At 40.2% G+C, this 22500-nt stretch overlaps 3 protein-coding genes across 3 annotated transcripts in view; 2 read left to right on the top strand and 1 right to left on the bottom strand.

Annotated features, from left to right (window-relative positions):
• The window catches only part of LOC137891809 (protein FAM124A), a 14987-nt gene extending 10649 nt beyond the window's left edge, over positions 1-4338 (top strand). The window contains exons 3-4 of the mRNA XM_068736613.1: positions 580-1337; positions 3277-4338. Coding sequence (XP_068592714.1) covers positions 580-1337; positions 3277-3894 — 1376 coding nt within the window. The 3' untranslated portion in view covers positions 3895-4338. The remainder of the gene's footprint in view (positions 1-579; positions 1338-3276) is intronic.
• A 5229-nt stretch (positions 4339-9567) lies between these two features.
• Positions 9568-18029, top strand: serpine3 (serpin peptidase inhibitor, clade E (nexin, plasminogen activator inhibitor type 1), member 3). Its single transcript, XM_068734240.1, has 9 exons — positions 9568-9924; positions 11849-12157; positions 13018-13203; positions 13480-13722; positions 14383-14581; positions 14679-14779; positions 15329-15415; positions 15501-15584; positions 17874-18029. Exons 1-9 carry the CDS (start codon positions 9870-9872, stop codon positions 17924-17926), a joined length of 1317 nt encoding a protein of 438 aa, XP_068590341.1. The 5' UTR covers positions 9568-9869; the 3' UTR covers positions 17927-18029.
• A 2368-nt stretch (positions 18030-20397) lies between these two features.
• The window catches only part of ints6 (integrator complex subunit 6), a 12860-nt gene continuing 10757 nt past the window's right edge, over positions 20398-22500 (bottom strand). The window contains exons 17-18 of the mRNA XM_068736601.1: positions 22385-22478; positions 20398-21259 (exon numbers count right to left, since the gene is read on the bottom strand). Coding sequence (XP_068592702.1) covers positions 21163-21259; positions 22385-22478 — 191 coding nt within the window. The 3' untranslated portion in view covers positions 20398-21162. The remainder of the gene's footprint in view (positions 21260-22384; positions 22479-22500) is intronic.

Raw genomic sequence — 22500 nt, 5'->3', positions numbered from 1 at the left:
ACGGCCTTTAAAGCTCAAAGCAAAATGGGACGCGTCCCCCGAGAGGTCAGATAACGAGCGAAGGAACACGAGATGAGGAGATACGCTGAGTGTGCACACTGCAGGAAAACACTAAGATATGAGCGCAACATTTCAGCCGAGGCGTTCAGGGGTTCACGGGGAGGCTACACCTGAACGCATCGCGGTCTGGAACATTCCTCCGGGCTTCAGTAATGACCTCCTAATAATGGCACTAATGAGCCTCAGTGGAGGAGCGCTGCTCCACATGGGTCTGCACCGGTGGGGGGGGGGGGGGGGGGGGGGGGGGGGGAGTAAGAGTAGTTTATTCTCGCTGTAGAGAAGAAAATGACGTAATCACGTCGTGCACGAAGGGTCTGCAAGTGGTCGAGGTGTTTGATGGTGCACCTCTGAGTGTTTGTGACTTGTTTCTTTACAGGGTTTCTCATCCATTCTGTGAAACACGCTCAGAGGAGGAAGAAAGGAATCTGATGAAATGATGAACTACATTGTAATTGAACAGGATTCAGATGATGATGATTGAATTCTTTTCTTCTTCTCGTCTCGATGTTGTGTGTGGAGGTGAGTTCTCGATGGGCGAGCTCCAGGATCCCTTCCTCGTCTGCGTCCACCTCATCGCTGACCCCGGCCAGGGCAAGTTGCTGCAGCGTGCTGCCGACGGCGTGCTGGCGTGGGTCCACCCCGAGCTGCAGCTCTTCCGGGTCTCGGAGCGGGCCTCCGTCTGCCGGCCCAAGCGCCATCAAAGCGGAGGCCAGGTCGGCGCCTGCCAGCCGGCCCTGGCGGTCATCGTCTTCCTCCAGGAGGCGCACGGCGGCGAGGAGCAGGTGCTGATGCTGCACCGCGCTCTGCAGAGGCCGCCGTGGTGCTTCCACCACACGGAGAAGGTCAGCAATGGCCGCCGGATGTTACCGCTGTCGCCGTGCAGTCAGGACTTCTTCACGCTGTCCACCGGCACGCCGCTCTGGGCCGTGCGGCAGATCCACTACGGGAAAGAGATCGTGCGGTTTACCGTTTATTGCGAACACGAGAACTACGCGGACATGGTGCGGCTTTACAAGCTGCTGCTGCAGCGCAGGCCGGCCCAGAAGAAGGAGGACTTTTGCTTCTTTGTGGTGTACTCCAACCCGGAGATGGAGATCCAGTTGTCCTTCAAGAGGCTCCCGCGAGGCCAGAGTCCCGCGGTGCTGGAGTCGGCGGTGATGGAGGTGAGGGTGCGAGATGTCGGGACCCTGGTGCCCCTGCTGCCTCACCCCTGCAGCCCCATCAGCGAGGTCCGCTGGCAGACGGAGGACTACGACGGAAACAAGATCCTGCTGCAGGTGAGAGCGCCCTCTGGTGGTTAGCAGAGAGGAAGGGGGGGGGGGGGGGGTTGATGCAGCATTGTATCGCAATATTTTGCGTTGCAATATTGTATCGATAGACAAACAGCAAGTATCAATGATTTTTATATAAAATATAAATTTTGCAACTGGTAACGTCAGGATTAAGGTTTCACAACAATAAGAATTGAAGATCTATCGTACCGATATATCGTATCGTATTAATATCGTACCGATATATCGTATCGTATTAATATCGTACCGTTATATCGTATCGTATTAATATCGTACCGTTATATCGTATCGTATTAATATCGTACCGTTATATCGTATCGTATTAATATCGTACCGTTATATCGTATCGTATTAATATCGTACCGTTATATCGTATCGTATTAATATCGTACCGTTATATCGTATCGTATTAATATCGTACCGTTATATCGTATCGTATTAATATCGTACCGTTATATCGTATCGTATTAATATCGTACCGTTATATCGTATCGTATTAATATCGTACCGTTATATCGTATCGTATTAATATCGTACTGTTATATCGTATCGTTATAATATCGTACCGTGACTGAAGTACCGTGAGTATTGGGTTTATGAACTCTGTTCTCCGTGAAGGACAACATGAGAAAGAGAAGACAGAAGCAGGACGGTTTAATGTTTTGTGTACTAGAAAGAAAGGAGACGTCATAGTCTCTGGTCCAGAACAAGAGAAGCAGAAAGAAAAGAAAGATGGTTCAGAGACGGATGTCAAACGGATTCTGCAGACAAAGCAGCTTTAGGTTTGAGTCCAACCAGCCGTACGTGTATCATCATCATCATCATCATCATCATCATCATCAACACGGTCCTTGTTTGGAGCGTATCACTTTCAGAGGGCATGTGTGTCCAGGCGGATAAGTAGTTCTGAAAGTTCAAGCCGATTAAGCAGCAGTCCATTACTGGGATTGGAACGGCACAGAGGGAAACAATAAGCTAATCTGGTGTGACAATGGACCATATGTGATGCTAAGCTGCCACCTGGCCTGAAGTCAGAGGCTCCTCTCAAACACTGTGACTGCATCACACCGAGTCCCTGACGCAAGAGAGGCCGGCAGGCTGACTAGCTGTCACATCGAGGTCGGAAAGGGTTTAAATACAAGTTTAAATAGGAAGCCAGCAGCCGATAGCTTAGCACAAAGACGGGAAACATTAAACATGAAGCTACAGCCAGTAGTTGTTAGCTTAGCTTAGCACAAAGAATGTACGTCTCTTTCACACTGACCACGTTTACATCCACAACATATCACTGTTTACATGGCTAATGTGTGATAACTAGCTGTCTACTTAACTAGCTGTGATATTTACAGTATGAATATATTTACAGTATGAATATATTTACAGTATGAATATATTTAGTTTAAATATATTTACAGTATGAATATATTTACTGTATGAATATATTTACTGTATAAATACATTTACTGTATAAATACATTTACTGTATGAAGACCCTCCAGACCTGGAGAGTCTTCTGTGGTCTGAGATACTTAAAGGAGGTGTGACACACGCGGGGCTCCTCTGGACCTGATGAATCCTCCAGCTGCTGAGAACTGGAGGCCTTAGGGGGTCTTTATAGACCCTCTAGTTCACTTTGCTGAAGGCCGCGTGTGGAGCGTGAGAAGTTGTTAAATATGATATTTAAAGGAACAGTAACAGGACAGGGGAGAGAGGACAGAGAAGAAGAGGACAGGGGGGGGGGTGCCTCTTCACCACTAGGTGTCACTAAAGCTCACTCGTCACCTTGACTTTGATCATTTGTATGAATGAATGTTTTTAGATTTGATCCTCTTGAAATAACATCTCTAACGTCTCTTTTGACTGAATCTTCTCTGAGACGATGTCGTTTGTGTCCTGATGGTTTTGTCTCTCCGTCCCCCTTCAGGTCCGAGGGTCTCCCTTCAGACCCGATCCCGTCTTCTCCGAGTCAGCCTCGGCTCCGTCCACCTTCCTCCGCAGCGCCGCCTCCTACAGGAACCGCCGGCACCACCACCACCACCACCACCACCGGTCCACGTCCCAGGACCAGCAGGACCAGCAGGACCCGTGGGCCACCTGGAGGCCCCAGTGGAGGGGTCAACGGCGGTCGGGCTCCACCTGCTCCTCCCCCGGCCCCTCCCCCTCCCCCCATCACAGAGGCCACTCCCTCCACCGTAGCTCCTCCCTCGTCCCGCCCTTCCGTCTCAACCTGGACGCTCTGGTCGGGGCGGAGGAGACGGACGTGGACACGGGGGACCAAGTGAGTCCAGTTAGCGGCACCGACCTCAGCGTGGTGTCGGCCTACATCAGACCCGGCCCGCCTCAGACTTCCTCTCGGCCGCTATCGGCGCCGCCCGGAGACATCGGTCCGTCTCTGTCTCCGCCGGGTCGCGTCCCAATCGGCATTCCGTCTCTGAGCGACGGCTCCGTGAACCAATCGGACAGCTGCAGCATCGTCAGCGCTCCGGTAGACGAGGAGGACGAGGACGAGGAGGAGGAAGAAGAGCAAGAGTTCTACATCTGATGTGTCGGTCTGGTTCCTCACTTCCTCTGGTGCGTGGAGGCTAACGGACCAATCACACGAGAGACACCGACCAGTACCTGGTCTGTTGTTAGGTCACGTTCACACCCTGATGCTCCTTTAAAGTGTTGATTCAAACATGGTTATGACGATACTATGAGAGTATAATAAACGTTATTGATATCAAGAACACTTTCATTTTTATTGGATTGAATCTGAAATGAAGAAGACGTTTGAAGGTTTTTAATGTATTCATGTTGGTGCATAGTAAAGATTCTAAAACACACAAGTCATTTCATTTATTATCTTTTTAAAAACAAACTGATAATAATATTTACATTCAAATGAATCATTACTGGCACATGAAAAGAGAATATGATGGAACATGTTGATGATAATATTAAAATAAAGATGATTTGTGACCTCCAGGTCAAAGGAGGAACATGACTTAACTTTTTATTTTATTTTATTTTATTGAGAACATAAGTACAAACAATCAAGTTCTCTTTAAATGTTTTTAGTATCTACATGATGTAACATTATGGTTCTATTCAGACTGAAGTCTTTGAACGCAGCACGGTGCTGCCCTCTGCTGGTCCACTGTGATGTGAACATTAACATAAACTACACGGAGATGACTTCACCAGCTGAGGACTGAGGAGGAACCCCGACAGGTTGTCATGGAGACGTCTTCCCCTGCAGAGGTGATGATGTCATCACCGACCAATCAACGCAGAGAGAGTTTCTCACGTTAGGAGGAAGTCTGGAGAACCAATCAGATCAAGATCCAGAGAACAACATGAACAACCTCCGTTTACTCTTCTTCTTCTGTTTATCAAGAACCAAAGAACCAGAGAACCAAAGAACCAGAGAACCAGATAACATGAAAAACTTAAATTTACTCTTCTTCTGTGTTTATCAAGAACCAAAGAACCAGAGAACCAAAGAACCAGAGAACCAGATAACATGAAAAACTTAAATGTACTCTTCTTCTGTGTTTATCAAGAACCAAAGAACCAGAGAACCAAAGAACAACATGAAAAACTTTAATTTACTCTTCTTCTGTGTTTATCAAGAACCAAAGAACCAGAGAACCAAAGAACCAGAGAACCAAAGAACAACATGAAAAACCTCCATTTACTCTTCTTCTGTGTTTATCAAGAACTAAATAACCAGAGAACCATAGAACCACAGAACCAGAGAATCAAATAACCACAGAACCACACAACCAAAGAACCACAGAACCACACAACCAAAGAACCACAGAACCAGAGAACCAAAGAACTAGAGAATCAAATAACCACACAACCAAAGAACCAAAGAACTAAAGAATCATAGAACCACAGAACTAAAGAACTAAATAATCAAATAACCACAGAACCAAATAACTAAAGAACCAGAGAACCACAGAACCAGAGAACCAAAGAACCAGAGAACATGAAAAACTTTAATTTACTCTTCTTCTGTGTTTATCAAGAACTAAAGAACCAGAGAACCATAGACGTTCTTTAGACCTTAAAACTCAAAACATTCCATCCAAACATGTAAGATGAATACTTTCTACATTTTGTAGTAATTAAACATTAAAAATTTAAATTGATTCAAACTTTACTTTTTTAAATGATACTCTGCTATTAAACATATAGTTTAACTTAATTTGTGTTTTTAGTTTCTCTGTATTCATTCTGATGAAAAACTTGACTTGTACAGATTTGACTCATAGTACATAAACTCATAGTACATTAACTCATGAACTCATAGTACATACATAAACTCATAGTACATAAACTCATAGTATGTTTAACTTTGAGTTCATTTTAAAGTGCTGACAGTTTAGATCAGCTGTTCAAATTAAATTCATAAAGAACAAAACAGAACAAATCAGGAAATCAACACAAACATGAAAATAAACAACAAAGACAAATAAATACATTTTAACATCAAATAAAATAAATAAATAAATGAATAAATAAATAAAATAAAACAGTGTACATTTAAAATAACATACAATGCTTACTGATCCAGCACCATCTACTAACATCTCATAACATCTGATAACATCTGATGTAACATCTCATAACATCTGATAACATCTGATAACATCTCATAACATCTGATAACATCTACTAACATCTCATAACATCTGATAACATCTGATAACATCTGATAACATCTACTAACATCTGATAACATCTGATAACATCTCATAACATCTGATAACATATTATAACATCTGATAACATCTTATAACATCTCATAACATCTGATAACATCTGATAACATCTTATAACATCTCACAACATCTGATAACATCTCATAACATCTGATAACATCTACTAACGTCTGATAACATCTGATAACATCTACTAACATCTCATAACATCTGATAACATCTACTAACATCTCATAACATCTGATAACATCTCATAACATCTACTAACATCTGATAACATCTGATAACATCTGATAACATATTATAACATCTCATAACATCTGATAACATCTGATAACATCTCATAACATCTCATAACATCTCATAACATCTGATAACATCTCATAACATCTGATAACATATTATAACATCTCATAACATCTGATAACATCTCATAACATCTCATAACATCTGATAACATCTCATAACATCTGATAACATATTATAACATCTCATAACATCTGATAACATCTCATAACATCTGATAACATCTCATAACATCTGATAACATCTCATAACATCTCATAACATCTACTAACATCTGATAACATCTCATAACATCTGATAACATCTTATAACATCTGATAACATCTGATAACATCTGATAACATCTTATAACATCTGATAACATATTATAACATATTATAACATCTGATAACATCTGATAACATATTATAACATCTGATAACATATTATAACATCTGATAACATCTGATAACATCTGATATCTCATAACATTGTTGTTTCAGGTTATTATTTGAAGGTTGTTTTAAAGCTGCTGTGTGAACTCTTTTTTTTCCCATGGTCCTTTGGGGCTCCAGCGAGGTGAGGACTCGTCCCCCTCACGTCGCCCCTCTCTCAGTGCCAGCTCTACTGGCTTTAATCCTCCGAGGCGTACCTGGCAGATCGCTGTGGCTCCTAACCCGGCCCGTAATCCATAAGTAGGCCACAAGCAGCCGGCCAATCACGGCCGAGCATCTCAACTCTGCTTGAACAGAAGCTGCCAAGTGAACTTTGTCACTGAGATCTTTAACCAGCAGCGGTGTGGTTTCTCCTGCTTTCATCTTCATCGTCTTCTTCCCTTTAATGTGCTGCTGCTGCTCTTCTTCTCTTGTTGTATCTCAGTTGTAAGTCAGACACTCTTCAACAAAACCACTTTATGTTTAATAAAAACATAAAGCATAAACAACATGAGTACAGAAAATATTCCTATTGTTACAATAACTCAACAACACTTTGGTTTGTTTCACATGTCCTCTCCTGAGTTATTATGATTATTAATTCATCTGAGAGAGATGATGTAATGGAGTCAAAGGAGAGCGTCTGATCCAATAAAGACATGTTCTCATCTTCACTGTGAAGGATTCACCTGGAGAACATCTGACTTTTATAGTTACTCTTCTTCCTCCTCTTCTTCTTCATCTTCCTCTTCTTCCTCCTCTTGAACCTGAACCATGGTGACATACTGAGCCAGCTGTCTTCAATCTGAACTCCAACCAGTCCAACCAGCTCACTGGTAAAAATCAAGTTCCTCCTCCTTCCTCTTCCTCCTCTTCTTCCTGCTCTTCTTCCTCCTCCTCCTTTTCTTCCTCCTCCTCTTCTTCCTCCTTTTCTTCCTGCTCTTCTTCTTCCTCCTCCTCTTCTTCTTCCTCCTCCTCCTCCTCCTCTTCTTCCTCCTCCTCCTCCTGTAGGGTAACAGGTCAGGTGGTGTGAATGGAGAGCTTGGGTCGGTCTCCCTTAGTGAGGATTAAGTTGAGGTGGAGTCCTCATCATGTTTCCTTAAGGAAAGAGGAGAGGTACTAATACTGTGCACGTGACATTTCACTGAATATACTTTATTAAATAATATAATATTATGATAATTATTGTAATATCTTAGCTGGATTTTGTACCAGAAAAAAGAATAAATCAGTAAAATAATAATAAAATAATGTTAGAAATCAATTAAAATGACAAATTAAAGAGCAATAAATAAATAAGTACGACTAACAAACTATAATTATAATTAAAAGCATTTTAATTTATTTATTAATTTATTTATTAATATATTTTCAAAAATAAATTTAGTTTTTTTGTGGATTCTGTACATTTAAAAAATGTAGATTTATTCTCATATAATGTAATTTATGTATTGATTCACACAGAGACAGAGGTCTCCTGGGTGAAAGTCTGATGTTTTCTACTTCCTGGTTCACAAATGACACTTTAATGAATCACAGAGCATCACTTTTCCAACATTTAGTGTGAAATGAAGTGACCTGAATAAACAGAGAGACTAACAAACAGGACCTTCACCCAGGAGACCAGAGTCCATGTCTCAAAGTGTTACGTTAGTGATGTTTGTGACGTGGTCTCCACAGACTCTCATGTTAGCGATTGTCTTTGATCGGTCACCGTGACTACATTCCTGTGGAGAGTCGCTTTAATGAAGCCGAGCTCCACTAATGAGTCGACTGACGGCCTCCAGTCGTGTTCTCTTCTTCATGGAAAGTATGTCAGATGTTCATGAGTGTCTCTAATCGAGAGGAAACACGGGACGAACCTGACAGTGACAGAGATCATAACATCCTGAAGGCTGAAGCAGCATTCACACGCAGGTGAACAGTAACAGTAAAAAGGTCCCTGACTGCATAATAACTTCATTAAAATATATATTTAACATGTAATTTACATTCAATGATTTATTGCAACAATGAGTTCACAATCAGAGTCCAACATCTATCTATATGACCTATATCTATATATATCTATATAATATATATCTATATGATATCTATCTATATCTATATCTGTATTATATCTATATGATTTATATCTATATATCTATATAATATCTATCTATATGATCTATATATATATCTATATACATCCATATCTATATATATTATTTGATATTATATATATATATATATATGACCTATATCTATATATATATATATAATATCTATCTATATGATCTACATCTATATATCTATCTATATATTTATATGATCTATATCTATATGATCTATATCTATGTCGTTGAGGGTTAATTAGTTCAGGTTTCAATTAAACTATATTTCCAGAATCGTGAAGGATGATCTCCACGTCCCCCTTGTTCTCCTGAGGAGACTCTCTCACATTAATATGATTCTTCTGTAAATTATTAAGAATTATTAAGAACTTCTAGTTCCTCCACATTTAAAACACACACAACAGCTTGTGAGCGCGTGTGTCCCGGTCTGGGATTTGCTGGTCGGTGAGCTGCCTCCCTCCGCCTGGCGCTCACAGCCCCGAGGAGGGAGGCAGGAATCCCGGACGAGTGGTACGGACATCTCCGACGGAGACCGGGACCGCGGCGCGGAGCGCTTTAAACACGTCTTATGACTAGAGACCGGCTCAGAGAGACACGACCGGGGGACCGGACCAGAGACCTGCAGCCGGGGACAGAGAGAGGACCAGAGACCAGAGAGAGGACTGAACCAGAGACCAGAGAGAGGACTGAACCAGAGACCAGAGACCAGAGACCCGAGTCCAGAGACCAGAGTCCAGAGTCCATAGACCAGAGAGAGGACTGAACCAGAGACCAGAGACCCGAGACCAGAGTCCAGAGACCATAGACCAGAAAGAGGACTGAGCCAGAGACCAGACAGAGGACCGGACCAGAGACCTGCAGCCGGGGACATAAATAAGACAGACCCAGAGAACAGACAGAAGACAGACCCAGAGACCAGACAGAAGACAGACCCAGAGACCGTGACAGACTGTCCAGGGACCAACAGGCTGGATGGTTGGTGTCGGTCTGAGAGTACAGCTGGAGACACGACCTCACCTGTCCACAGGTAGGACCACCTATGACATCATCACAGTCATAATTCACCTGAGACAGAAACAAGACAGAGTAGAAGTACACCAGAAGTATATATTTATGCTAATTATGCAGAAAAGTGAGTGAGTGTGAAGTTATTATATTATGTTTATAGTTTATTATTATTATCAGTGGTGTATAATAATGTGTAACTAAGTACATTTACTCAAATACAGTACTTAAGTTCCAGTTTGAGGTACTTATACTTAGATATTTCCATTTACTAACTTTATACTTCTCCACTAGATCTTAGAGGTAAATATTGTACTTTTTACTGTACTGCATTTATTTACAAAAACAACATAATTATAATCAATAACTTAAAAAACATAAAAGACATTATTCTGCAGAATGTTTACTTTTACTTTGAAGGTATTTTAAGTATATAGTGATGGTACTTTTGTGCTTTTTAGTAAAAAGTATTTCTTAAATATGGTATTAGTATTTTTATTGATGTTAAAGATCTGAGTACTTCTTCCACCTCTGAGTATTATTATTATTATTATTATTATTATTATTATTATATACATTACGTATTTACTATAACTGATAAAAACTGTGGTGGAGTAGAAGTACAGTATTGTAGAGAATTGAGTCACTCTAGTAAAGTACAAGTAACTTCCAAATGTACTTAAGTAAAGTACTTGAGTAAATGTACTTAGTTACAGTTCTTATGATAAATATACAAATATTTCTGCTAATGTTTTGGATATTTGTACATCGCAGTATGAAATACTGATTGGCTATATTCTTACTATAGTACTAAAGTACTGTACTATAGTACTATAGTATTGTGGTATTACTGTAGTACTGTAGTAAGGCAACGTATTTTTTATTAGAGTAATGTATTTCACACATCAGGAAAATAATTCAGTGAAAAATACAACAAAAGTAAAAGTTTATTTAAAAAAGTACAACATTTAAAATAGTTTAAATCAAGTAAAAAATAAAAAGATAAAGAAACATTAAGATCAAATCTAATCTCTCTCTTAGTCCTACAGGATCTAGTTTGACTCCCTCTCCTTCTCTTGGTCCTACAGGATCTAGTTTGACTCCCTCTCCTTCTCTTAGTCCTACAAGATCCAGTTTGACTCCCTCTCCTTCTCTTGGTCCTACAGGATCTAGTTTGACTCCCTCTCCTTCTCTTGGTCCTACAGGATCCAGTTTGACTCCCTCTCCTTCTCTTAGTCCTACAGGATCTAGTTTGACTCCCTCTCCTTCTCTTGGTCCTACAGGATCTAGTTTGACTCCCTCTCCTTCTCTTGGTCCTACAGGATCTAGTTTGACTCCCTCTCCTTCTCTTGGTCCTACAGGATCTAGTTTGACTCCCTCTCCTTCTCTTAGTCCTACAAGATCCAGTTTGACTCCCTCTCCTTCTCTTAGTCCTACAGGATCTAGTTTGACTCCCTCTCCTTCTCTTAGTCCTACAGGATCTAGTTTGACTCCCTCTCCTTCTCTTAGTCCTACAGGATCTAGTTTGACTCCCTCTCCTTCTCTTAGTCCTACAGGATCCAGTTTGACTCCCTCTCCTTCTCTTAGTCCTACAGGATCCAGTTTGACTCCCTCTCCTTCTCTTAGTCCTACAGGATCCAGTTTGACTCCCTCTCCTTTTCTTAATCCTACAAGATCCAGTTTGACTCCCTCTCCTTCTCTTAGTCCTACAGGATCCAGTTTGACTCCCTCTCCTTCTCTTAGTCCTACAAGATCTAGTTTGACTCCCTCTCCTTCTCTTAGTCCTACAGGATCCAGTTTGACTCCCTCTCCTTCTCTTAGTCCTACAGGATCCAGTTTGACTCCCTCTCCTTCTCTTAGTCCTACAAGATCCAGTTTGACTCCCTCTCCTTCTCTTAGTCCTACAGGATCCAGTTTGACTCCCTCTCCTTCTCTTTGTCCTACAGGATCCAGTTGGACACTCGGTTCCCCGTCCTGCAGCAGTGAGGACATGCGTCTCCTGCCCGTGGCGTCGCTCTTCATCTGCCTCTGGTTGGTGGAGGGGAGCCGGTGTGACGGCAGCTTTCAGGGCAGCATGGCGGAGCTGCACGGCAGGTTCGCCGTCCGCCTCTACCAGACACTCACCGAGACGGAGAACAACTCCAACCTGATGGTGTCTCCGGCCAGCGTGTCCTTGTCTCTGGGGCTGCTGCAGCTCGGTGCCAGGGGCAACACGCTGGCTCAGCTGGAGGCCACGTTAGGATACAACGTGAAGGGTAGGAGGCATCAGGGACCATCAGGGACCATCAGGGACCATCAGGGTCCAGCAGGAGTCCAGCAGGGTCCAGCAGGGACCAGCAGAGCTCAGCGGTGTCTGGAGCCTTAAACCTGCCGTCCTCCACGCCGGCTCTAAGCTCATTAACGCCGCCGCTCGGCCTTGTGGGTCGACGGGTCTCTGCGTGTCATTGCAGACAGAATGAGGTCCACGTCAATATCAGGCTCTGATCAAACAGGAGAGATTCATCTCAAACGAATATGAGATGAAACATCAAAACCACAAAGAGATGTTTTCATAAATTATTGTTTTGTCGAACAGTCGAAACTCAAAGAGTTTCAGTTCCCAACGAGAACAAACGGAGAAGTTGGAATCAGTCTTTTTGATTAATAAGAGTTAAAACGATGATCAGATAGTTCAGGGCGATGGAGTCACAAGAGCCTCTGTAAAAGAATAAATCTGTAAAGAACAAGAAAATAGATGTAGATTTCATTTTTTCACATTCATTTGTTAATTTATTTATTTATATTTTAATGACGGAATTCTGTACATTTGAAAAAATATATATTTTTATATAATGTAATTTATTTATTTCAATCACTTAATTTTTCCAAATACATATAATATATATATATAAAATGTATATATATATGTATATTATATATATATAAATTATATATAATATATACAGTATATAATTTATATATATAAATTATATATATATTATATATAATTTATATATATATATTATATATGTATACACAGAAATAAATGAACAAATAAATGTGAAAACAGATGAAGGTGCTTTGAGTTATTCCTTCATAATGTCTCACCCGTCCTCTGCGTCTTCCCGTCCTGCAGACGTCCAGGTCCAGGACTTCCTGCTTCATTCCCACAGGGACGCCAGCAACAGCAGCCAGGACCCGATGCTGCACCAGAGCTGCACGCTGTTCCTGCAGAGCAGCGTTCAGCTGCTGACCGACTTCACGCGACGCGCGGCGGCGTGGTCCGACTTCAGCCGAGTGAACCACACGGGGCGCAACGCCGGTACGAGAGGCTCGGCTTCTAGAAGCTTTCATCAGCTAAACGCAAACACGTTGTTCACAGAGAGAGTTCTTCTTCAGGAGGGAACAGGAAACAGGAAACAGGAAACAGATCCTCTGCCCCCTAGTGGCCACGAAAAATCACCCAATGCAGCTTTAACCTTCCTAAGATGCTACCGTTACTAGCTCTCCTCCTGTTGGTTAAACACTGATTATCACATGATCAGAGATCAGAGACTAGAAACATGATGAGTTGACATTAAACTTTGCCCCCCCCCAGAGGAGCCGTGGTCCCTCCAGGCTGGGAGCAGCAGTGGGGACCTGTCGGGCTCCGGTGAGCCCCAGGCCGAGGCCCCCTGGTGGGGCCAGCGGCTCCAGATGGCTCTGGTCAACACTGTGGCCTTCAGGGGCGTCTGGCAGAAACAGTTCCTGTTCAGCAGCACACAGAACCTGCCCTTCATCCTCTCTGACGGGACCGCCGTCAAAGTACCCATGATGCACCAGGCCAGCGAGGTCAGCTTCGGTAAGAGAGTTATCTTTCTCTTCTGTCAATAACATGTGAATGTTTTATGCTTTCATATCTTTAATATCTTTGGGTTTCTGGTTATTGATCAGGTAAAATGAGTCACATCATCACTTTGATCTATTCACAGAAATGTAATGTAATATTAATGAATATCTTTTATGTCCTCTTATTTAATGGTTAGTATGATGGATTCCTACAAACGTCCAGCAACACGTCTCAATTTACAGTCTTTTCAAAATAAACTTCCTTCTTCACAGAATGTTGAACAAAAGATCTCTGTTTGGGTTAAAATGACTACAGACTTCGGTCGACTGTTGGTTTGTATCGACATACAGAGTTCTTCAGGGATTCCACTACTTTTCTACGGCAGCCCAGAGAGGACAAACCAAACACTTCTGAAGCGTAGAGATACGGAGGTATCGGCTCAAAACGTGTTTATTTCTGCTGAAGTTCATGTTAACATGGAGCTCTATGAGGATCGACTCTCTGGGAGCCTCTAGTGGACATCTGAGGAACTGCAGTTTGTGTAACTTGCCGTTTAGTCGGCCACGGCCGTCCCCTACACACTCGGCCCACCGGAGAAGTTTCAGTTGGTTGCGATCTGAAACGTCACCACTGGACGGCTCCAGATCCTTTAAACCGACTCGCTCCCTTCAGGTCAGTTCCGGACGGCGTGGGACCAGCGCTACACCGTGTTGGAGCTGCCGTACCTGGGCCGGTTCCTCAGCCTGCAGGTGGTGCTGCCCAGCGACAGGAAGACGCCGCTGTCCTCCCTGGAGGCCCAGCTCAGCGCCCGCCAGCTGGCCTCCTGGGACACGGGCCTCCGCAGAACCAAGATGGACGTCCTCCTACCGAGGTTAGGGTCACGCACCGCTGGACCGAACGTTGTTTAAATGTTGCTCTTTAACGTCGTCTTCAGAGGTACAAACTGCTTCCTGTCTGCTGTTCGGCAGGTTCAGGATGCAGAACAGGTTCAACCTGAGGTCGGTGCTTCCCGCCATGGGCATCAGTGACGCCTTCGACCCGACGGCGGCGGATTTCACCGGAATATCAGGTCAGAACATCTAGTCCTTTAGATCTGGACCTTCACAAAGATCCAAACAATCAGAACCAGAAACGATTTTATTGAAAAGTACACGACACATACGAGGAAGTTGGCTGAGCGAATGATGCGGTGTCGAGTTCGCGATTTCGCCGTCGCCATCTTGTTTTTTATCAACCAGTGAACAGGAAGTGACCATATCTGGACTGAGGAGGAGTGACGTAGAGACGCCGTATACGTCTCTGGTAGAGACCTGTCAATCAGCGTGTAGCCTCGCCCCTAAATCGTCCCCTGCTTTATGGTCTGTTTGACTCTAAATGTTCCATAATGTACTAAATGAACATCATGCTGTATTGAAGAAGACTGTAAACTAGAGATTGAGACCATAAACTCATGTTTACAATGTTTACTGAGGGAATAAATCAAGAGAGAAGTAGAGTCATTTTAGACTAGACTTCTATACAACCAGAGGAGTCGCCCCCTGGTGGACACTAGAGAGAATGCAGCTTTAACACATGCATGCTGCTCACCGATTGGCTGACGGTTTGTCTCCTCCTGCAGTGAAGGAGAGTCTCTACGTCTCCGACGCTTTCCATGAAGTGAGAATCGACGTCGCAGAAGACGGGACGAAGGCAGCGGCGTCTACAGGTGAGACGGGAGACAGTGAAGTGAAACAGGATGATGACGATGACGATGATGGTGATGAAGAAATGAATCCTGTGTGATGTTTCAGCCATGGTTCTCCTCAAACGATCCAGAGCTCCTGTTTTCAAGGCGGACCGGCCGTTTCTATTCCTGCTGCGACAGATTAACACAGGTAACTATAACTATTAATAACTATAACTATAACCATGAATAACTATAACTATTAATAACTATAACCATGAATAACTATAACTATGAATAACTATAAACAACTATAACCATGAATAACTATAACCATTAACAACTATAACCATGAATAACTATAACTATTAATAACTATAACCATAACCATGAATAACTATAACTATTAATAACTATAACCATGAATAACTATAACTATGAATAACTATAAACAACTATAACCATGAATAACTATAACCATTAACAACTATAACCATGAATAACTATAACTATTAATAACTATAACCATAACCATTAATAACTATAACTATGAATAACTATAACTATGAATAACTATAACTATAACCATTAACAACTATAACTATTAATAACTATAACTATAACCATTAATAACTATAACTGTAACCATGAATAACTATAACTATTAATAACTATAACTATAACCAGTAATAACATAACTATTAATAACTATAACCATGAATAACTATAACTATGAATAACTATAACCATGAATAACTATAACTATTAATAACTATAACTATAACCATTAATAACTATAACTATGAATAACTATAACTATGAATAACTATAACCATGAATAACTATAACTATTAATAACTATAACTATAACCATTAATAACATAACTATTAATAACTATAACTATGAATAACTATAACTATTAATAACTATAACTATAACCATGAATAACTAACTATTAATAACTATAACTATAACCATGAATAACTATAACTATTAATAACTATAACTATAACCATGAATAACTATAACTATTAATAACTATAACCATTAATAACTATAACTATTAATAACTATAACTATAACCATTAATAACTATAACCATGAATAACTATAACTATTAATAACTATAACCATTAATAACATAACTATTAATAACTATAACCATGAATAACTATAACTATTAATAACTATAACCATTAATAACATAACTATTAATAACTATAACCATGAATAACTATAAATAACTATAACTATTAATAACTATAACTATAACCATGAATAACTATAACTATTAATAACTATAACTATTAATAACTATAACCATGAATAACTATAACCATTAATAACATAACTATTAATAACTATAACCATGAATAACTATAACTATTAATAACTATAACTATAACCATTAACAACTATGACCATGAATAACTATAACCATTAATAACTATAACTATTAATAACTATAACCATTAATAACTATAACTATTAATAACTATAACCATTAACAACTATTACCATGAATAACTATAACTATTAATAACTATAACTATAACCATTAATAACTGTAACCATTAATAACTATAACTATTAATAACTATAACCATTAATAACTATAACTATTAATAACTATAACCATTAACAACTATTACCATGAATAACTATAACTATTAATAACTATAACTATAACCATTAATAACTGTAACCATTAATAACTATAACTATTAATAACTATAACCATTAATAACTATAACTATTAATAACTATAACTATTAACAACTATTACCATGAATAACTATAACTATTAATAACTATAACTATAACCATTAATAACTATAACTATTAATAACTATAACCATTAACAACTATTACCATGAATAACTATAACATAACTATTAATAACTATAACTATTAATAACTATAACTATTAATAACTATAACTAAAAATATGAATAACTATAACTAAAACTATTAATTAAAACTATTCATAACTATAACTATTAATAACTATAATTATTCATAACTTAACTATTGATAATCCTAACTATTATATATTAAGTGTCCCAGTCTGATGCATTACATTACATATTACACTAAATGTAATAATTATGAACGGAGATTATATTTAATAACAAACATGAATGGAGATTACTACATGTAACAATAAACAATATTAACGCTTATTAATATTATTACATGTAATAAACATTAATGGAGCTTATTATTAAGTTAACTGACTATGTAACATATTGCTGCTATTTTCATTTTACTCATTTATTTTATTAATTGTTGAATTAGCTTTTACTTGTCTTCGTATTGTCTCTATTTAGCTTTAATTATGTTTCCATCCAGCTTTGTGTTTAACATAAATACATTAATAATAAATAAATACTAAAGTGATAAAAGAACATTTAAAACATGTCGTTAATTTTAAAGTTGAAGCAAAGAACATATTTCACAAATATTCATCAACATTAATTTTAATGTTCTTCATTTCAGGATCCATCTTGTTCATGGGACGAGTGATGAACCCAGAACAACAAGCTCCCTGAGAGACACACACACACACACACACACACACACACACACACACACACACACACACACACACACACACACACACACACACACACACACACACATAAAAACACACACACACACACACAGAGACACACACACTCACACATAAAAACACACACACACACACACACACACACACACACACACAGAGACACACACTCACACACACACACACACACACACACACAGAGACACACACTCACACACACACACACACGCCAGACAGACACACACACACACACACACACACACACACACACACACACACACACACACACACTCACATAGAGACACACACACACAGAGACACACACACAGAAACACACACACTATTTATTTGTGGAGGGAAAATATTTTTGTAAATGTCTGTAAATAAAATTTTATTACATGTTTTTACTCTCAGTGTTATGTCCTTTACTGATAGTAGTAGTACTACACAGTACGTTATACTAGTATTATTGTTGGTATACGGTAGTAGTACTACACAGTACGTTATACTAGTATTATTGTTGGTATACAGTAGTAGTACTACACAGTACGTTATACTAGTATTATTGTTGGTATACGGTAGTAGTACTACACAGTACGTTATACTAGTATTATTGTTGGTATACGGTAGTAGTACTACACAGTACGTTATACTAGTATTATTGTTGGTATACGGTAGTAGTACTACACAGTACGTTATACTAGTATTATTGTTGGTATACGGTAGTAGTACTACACAGTACGTTATACTAGTATTATTGTTGGTATACGGTAGTAGTACTACACAGTACGTTATACTAGTATTATTGTTGGTATACGGTAGTAGTACTACACAGTACGTTATACTAGTATTATTGTTGGTACACGGTAGTAGTACTACACAGTACGTTATACTAGTATTATTGTTGGTACACGGTAGTAGTACTCTGTAGGACATTATACTAGTATTATTGTTGGTATACGGTAGTAGTACTACACAGTACGTTATACTAGTATTATTGTTGGTATACGGTAGTAGTACTACACAGTACGTTATACTAGTATTATTGTTGGTATACGGTAGTAGTACTACACAGTACGTTATACTAGTATTATTGTTGGTACACGGTAGTAGTACTACACAGTACGTTATACTAGTATTATTGTTGGTACACGGTAGTAGTACTACACAGTACGTTATACTAGTATTATTGTTGGTACACGGTAGTAGTACTACACAGTACATTATACTAGTATTATTGTTGGTATACGGTAGTAGTACTCCGTAGGACACTATACTAGTATTATCGATGGTACACGGTAGTAGTACTCCGTAGGACACTATACTAGTATTATCGATGGTACACGGTAGTAGTACTCCGTAGGACACTATACTAGTATTATCGATGGTACACGGTAGTAGTACTCCGTAGGACACTATACTAGTATTATCGATGGTACACGGTAGTAGTACTCCGTAGGACACTATACTCATATTATCGATGGTACACGGTAGTAGTACTCCGTAGGACACTATACTCATCTTATCGATGGTACACGGTAGTAGTACTCCGTAGGACACTATACTCATCTTATCGATGGTACACGGTAGTAGTACTCCGTAGGACACTATACTCATCTTATCGATGGTACACGGTAGTAGTACTCCGTAGGACACTATACTCATCTTATCGATGGTACACGGTAGTAGTACTCCGTAGGACACTATACTCATCTTATCGATGGTACACGGTAGTAGTACTCCGTAGGACACTATACTCATCTTATCGATGGTACACGGTAGTAGTACTCCGTAGGACACTATACTCATCTTATCGATGGTACACGGTAGTAGTACTCCGTAGGACACTATACTCATCTTATCGATGGTACACGGTAGTAGTACTCCGTAGGACACTATACTCATCTTATCGATGGTACACGGTAGTAGTACTCCGTAGGACACTATACTCATCTTATCGATGGTACACGGTAGTAGTACTCCGTAGGACACTATACTCATCTTATCGATGGTACACGGTAGTAGTACTCCGTAGGACACTATACTCATCTTATCGATGGTACACGGTAGTAGTACTCCGTAGGACACTATACTCATCTTATCGATGGTACACGGTAGTAGTACTCCGTAGGACACTATACTCATCTTATCGATGGTACACGGTAGTAGTACTCCGTAGGACACTATACTCATATTATCAATGGTACACGGTAGTAGTACTTCGTAGGACACTATACTCATATTATCAATGGTACACGGTAGTAGTACTCCGTAGTACATTATACTCATCTTATCAATGGTACACGGTAGTAGTACTCCGTAGTACATTATACTCATCTTATCAATGGTACACGGTAGTAGTACATTATACTCATCTTATCAATGGTACACGGTAGTAGTACTCTGTAGTACTGTGTCAATAACAGTCGTAACACTTCTTTATTTACACGGGCCTTCAGTGTAAAATAGAAACTTTATTCATGAAATACTTACAAAAAGGCCATTTTCTCTTTAAATAAGTACTCTAGGGTTATTTACATCTTTACAGTGTATTCAAAATACTCTTTTGGTAGCCGCCTCTTCACACAAAGACAAAGTATGGCAGGTTCTGGTCCCGACCCAGAAGAGGCTGAATCACGCTCTTCACCTTCGTTCACTGTCTGTGTAGATTTGAGAAGATTCAACAACAAAAGGTTTCTTTAAACGACATTAAATAAACATTCTCAAATGTACACAAGTGCATTCACGTTACGTGATGGCGGGGGGGTGGAGGGTATTTGGCAGCACGTCGGGACGCGATGGGTCACGATGGGACAGGAGGACGTCGGTCCGTGAACTCAGTATTTTTGGGATGAAGGTAAAAGCAGAACTTTATTGCCGAGTGTGAAGCTGAGAGTTCCTGAGCGGTTTGTTTGACCCAAAGATCACAACACGTTTATTCTTTATTATTTATCATCGTTCTAGAAGTTCATCTTCAGCCCGACGGATTAGACAAGCTGAACTCCTTCAGGAGCATCGGAGCGCTTCACTTAGTGGAGTGTAGGAAACCCGACTGACCCTGAACCCTCAGAGGCTCCGCCTCCTCAGAGAAAAGTTGAGAGGAACGAGTCCAAAGATCTGAGAACACAAACCTCCTCCACTGACTCCACTTTAAACTGTGTGTGAACCACAGACAGGAAGTCCACCACCAGTGAGTCCGCTTCCCGAGGCGAGCCGGTCTCAGAGCGAGTCCACCACGTGGTTCATGGTGAGGGATCTGTTGTGGATCTCCTCCAGGAAGTTCTCCAGCTGCTCGATGAGAACGCGCTTCTTGAACCTGAAGAACAAACGATGAAAACTACATTTAGATTTTCTCTTCAAAATAAAAGTCCTGCTCCTCTGTGGAAACAGAACCACCATGAGTAGAACTAGAAGTAGAACATGTCTTCAGCGCAGAACAACAGTTATGACGACGTCAATCATTAAAAAGAAAAATAAATTCCTTTGATCATTTATTTTACAAAAATTGGAAAACAATAGAATCTATAAATCCACAATGTTAACAATGTTAAATATTGAGCTGATTTCTGGTCACATGACTGTTGGTTTCAGATGAATCAATCATGACGTCATAGTTTCACTGAGGAGCTCACAACTTATTTTTACACAATCTGGATAAATTGAACTCTTTATTTAAATAAAACATGAAATATCAACATTTTAAGCTTAGTTTTCGTTTTGTTATGGTCACAGATGATGTGTTCAAGGACCGTTGGAAAGAGAAAAATCTGACAATAATGACAACCATCGCAATCTTTTTTTGACAATAGTGTCAAAAACCGAAGTTGTTTTTTCAGCTCCATTTGTACATTTTCACTAAAAAAGCCTAAAAACTACATAAGTATCGTATATATCGTCACACGTGTATCGTGAGCTGTTAACACACCAACAAGTAACTGTTCAAAGAACAATCCCGCTGGTGGGTTTAAAACAAAACATTTAGCTGATGGTTCTTTATCTGAAGACAAGGCAGCATTAGGTTAGACAGACAGAACCTCTGCAGAAAGACAGACAGACAGAACCTCTGCAGAAAGACAGACAGACAGAACCTCTGCAGAAAGACAGACAGACAGAACCTCTGCAGAAAGACAGACAGACAGAACATCTGCAGAAAGACAGACAGAACATCTGCAGAAAGACAGACAGACAGAACCTCTGCAGAAAGACAGACAGACAGAACATCTGCAGAAAGACAGACAGGCAGAACCTCTGCAGAAAGACAGACAGACAGAACCTCTGCAGAAAGACAGACAGACAGAACCTCTGCAGAAAGACAGACAGACAGAACCTCTGCAGAAAGACAGACAGAACCTCTGTAGACAGACAGACAGGTAGAACCTCTGTAGACAGACAGACAGGTAGAACCTCTGTAGACAGACAGACAGGTAGAACCTCTGTGTACCTGGCCGCCTCTTTGATGATGTTCTGGAGGAAGATGAGTCGGGTATCCAGAGTGCCCTGGATCTGCTTCAGGAGCAGGAAGATCTTCTCGTAGTCTGGAACACAAACACGTTTAGT

The sequence above is a fragment of the Cebidichthys violaceus genome, unplaced genomic scaffold (assembly GCF_023349555.1).
Source record: "Cebidichthys violaceus isolate CVI_PGR_0920_01 unplaced genomic scaffold, fCebVio1.0.p SCAF_11, whole genome shotgun sequence".
Taxonomy (NCBI): domain Eukaryota; kingdom Metazoa; phylum Chordata; class Actinopteri; order Perciformes; family Stichaeidae; genus Cebidichthys; species Cebidichthys violaceus.
Note: the sequence above shows the minus strand (reverse complement) of the source record. Positions and strands in the feature narration are given on the sequence as shown.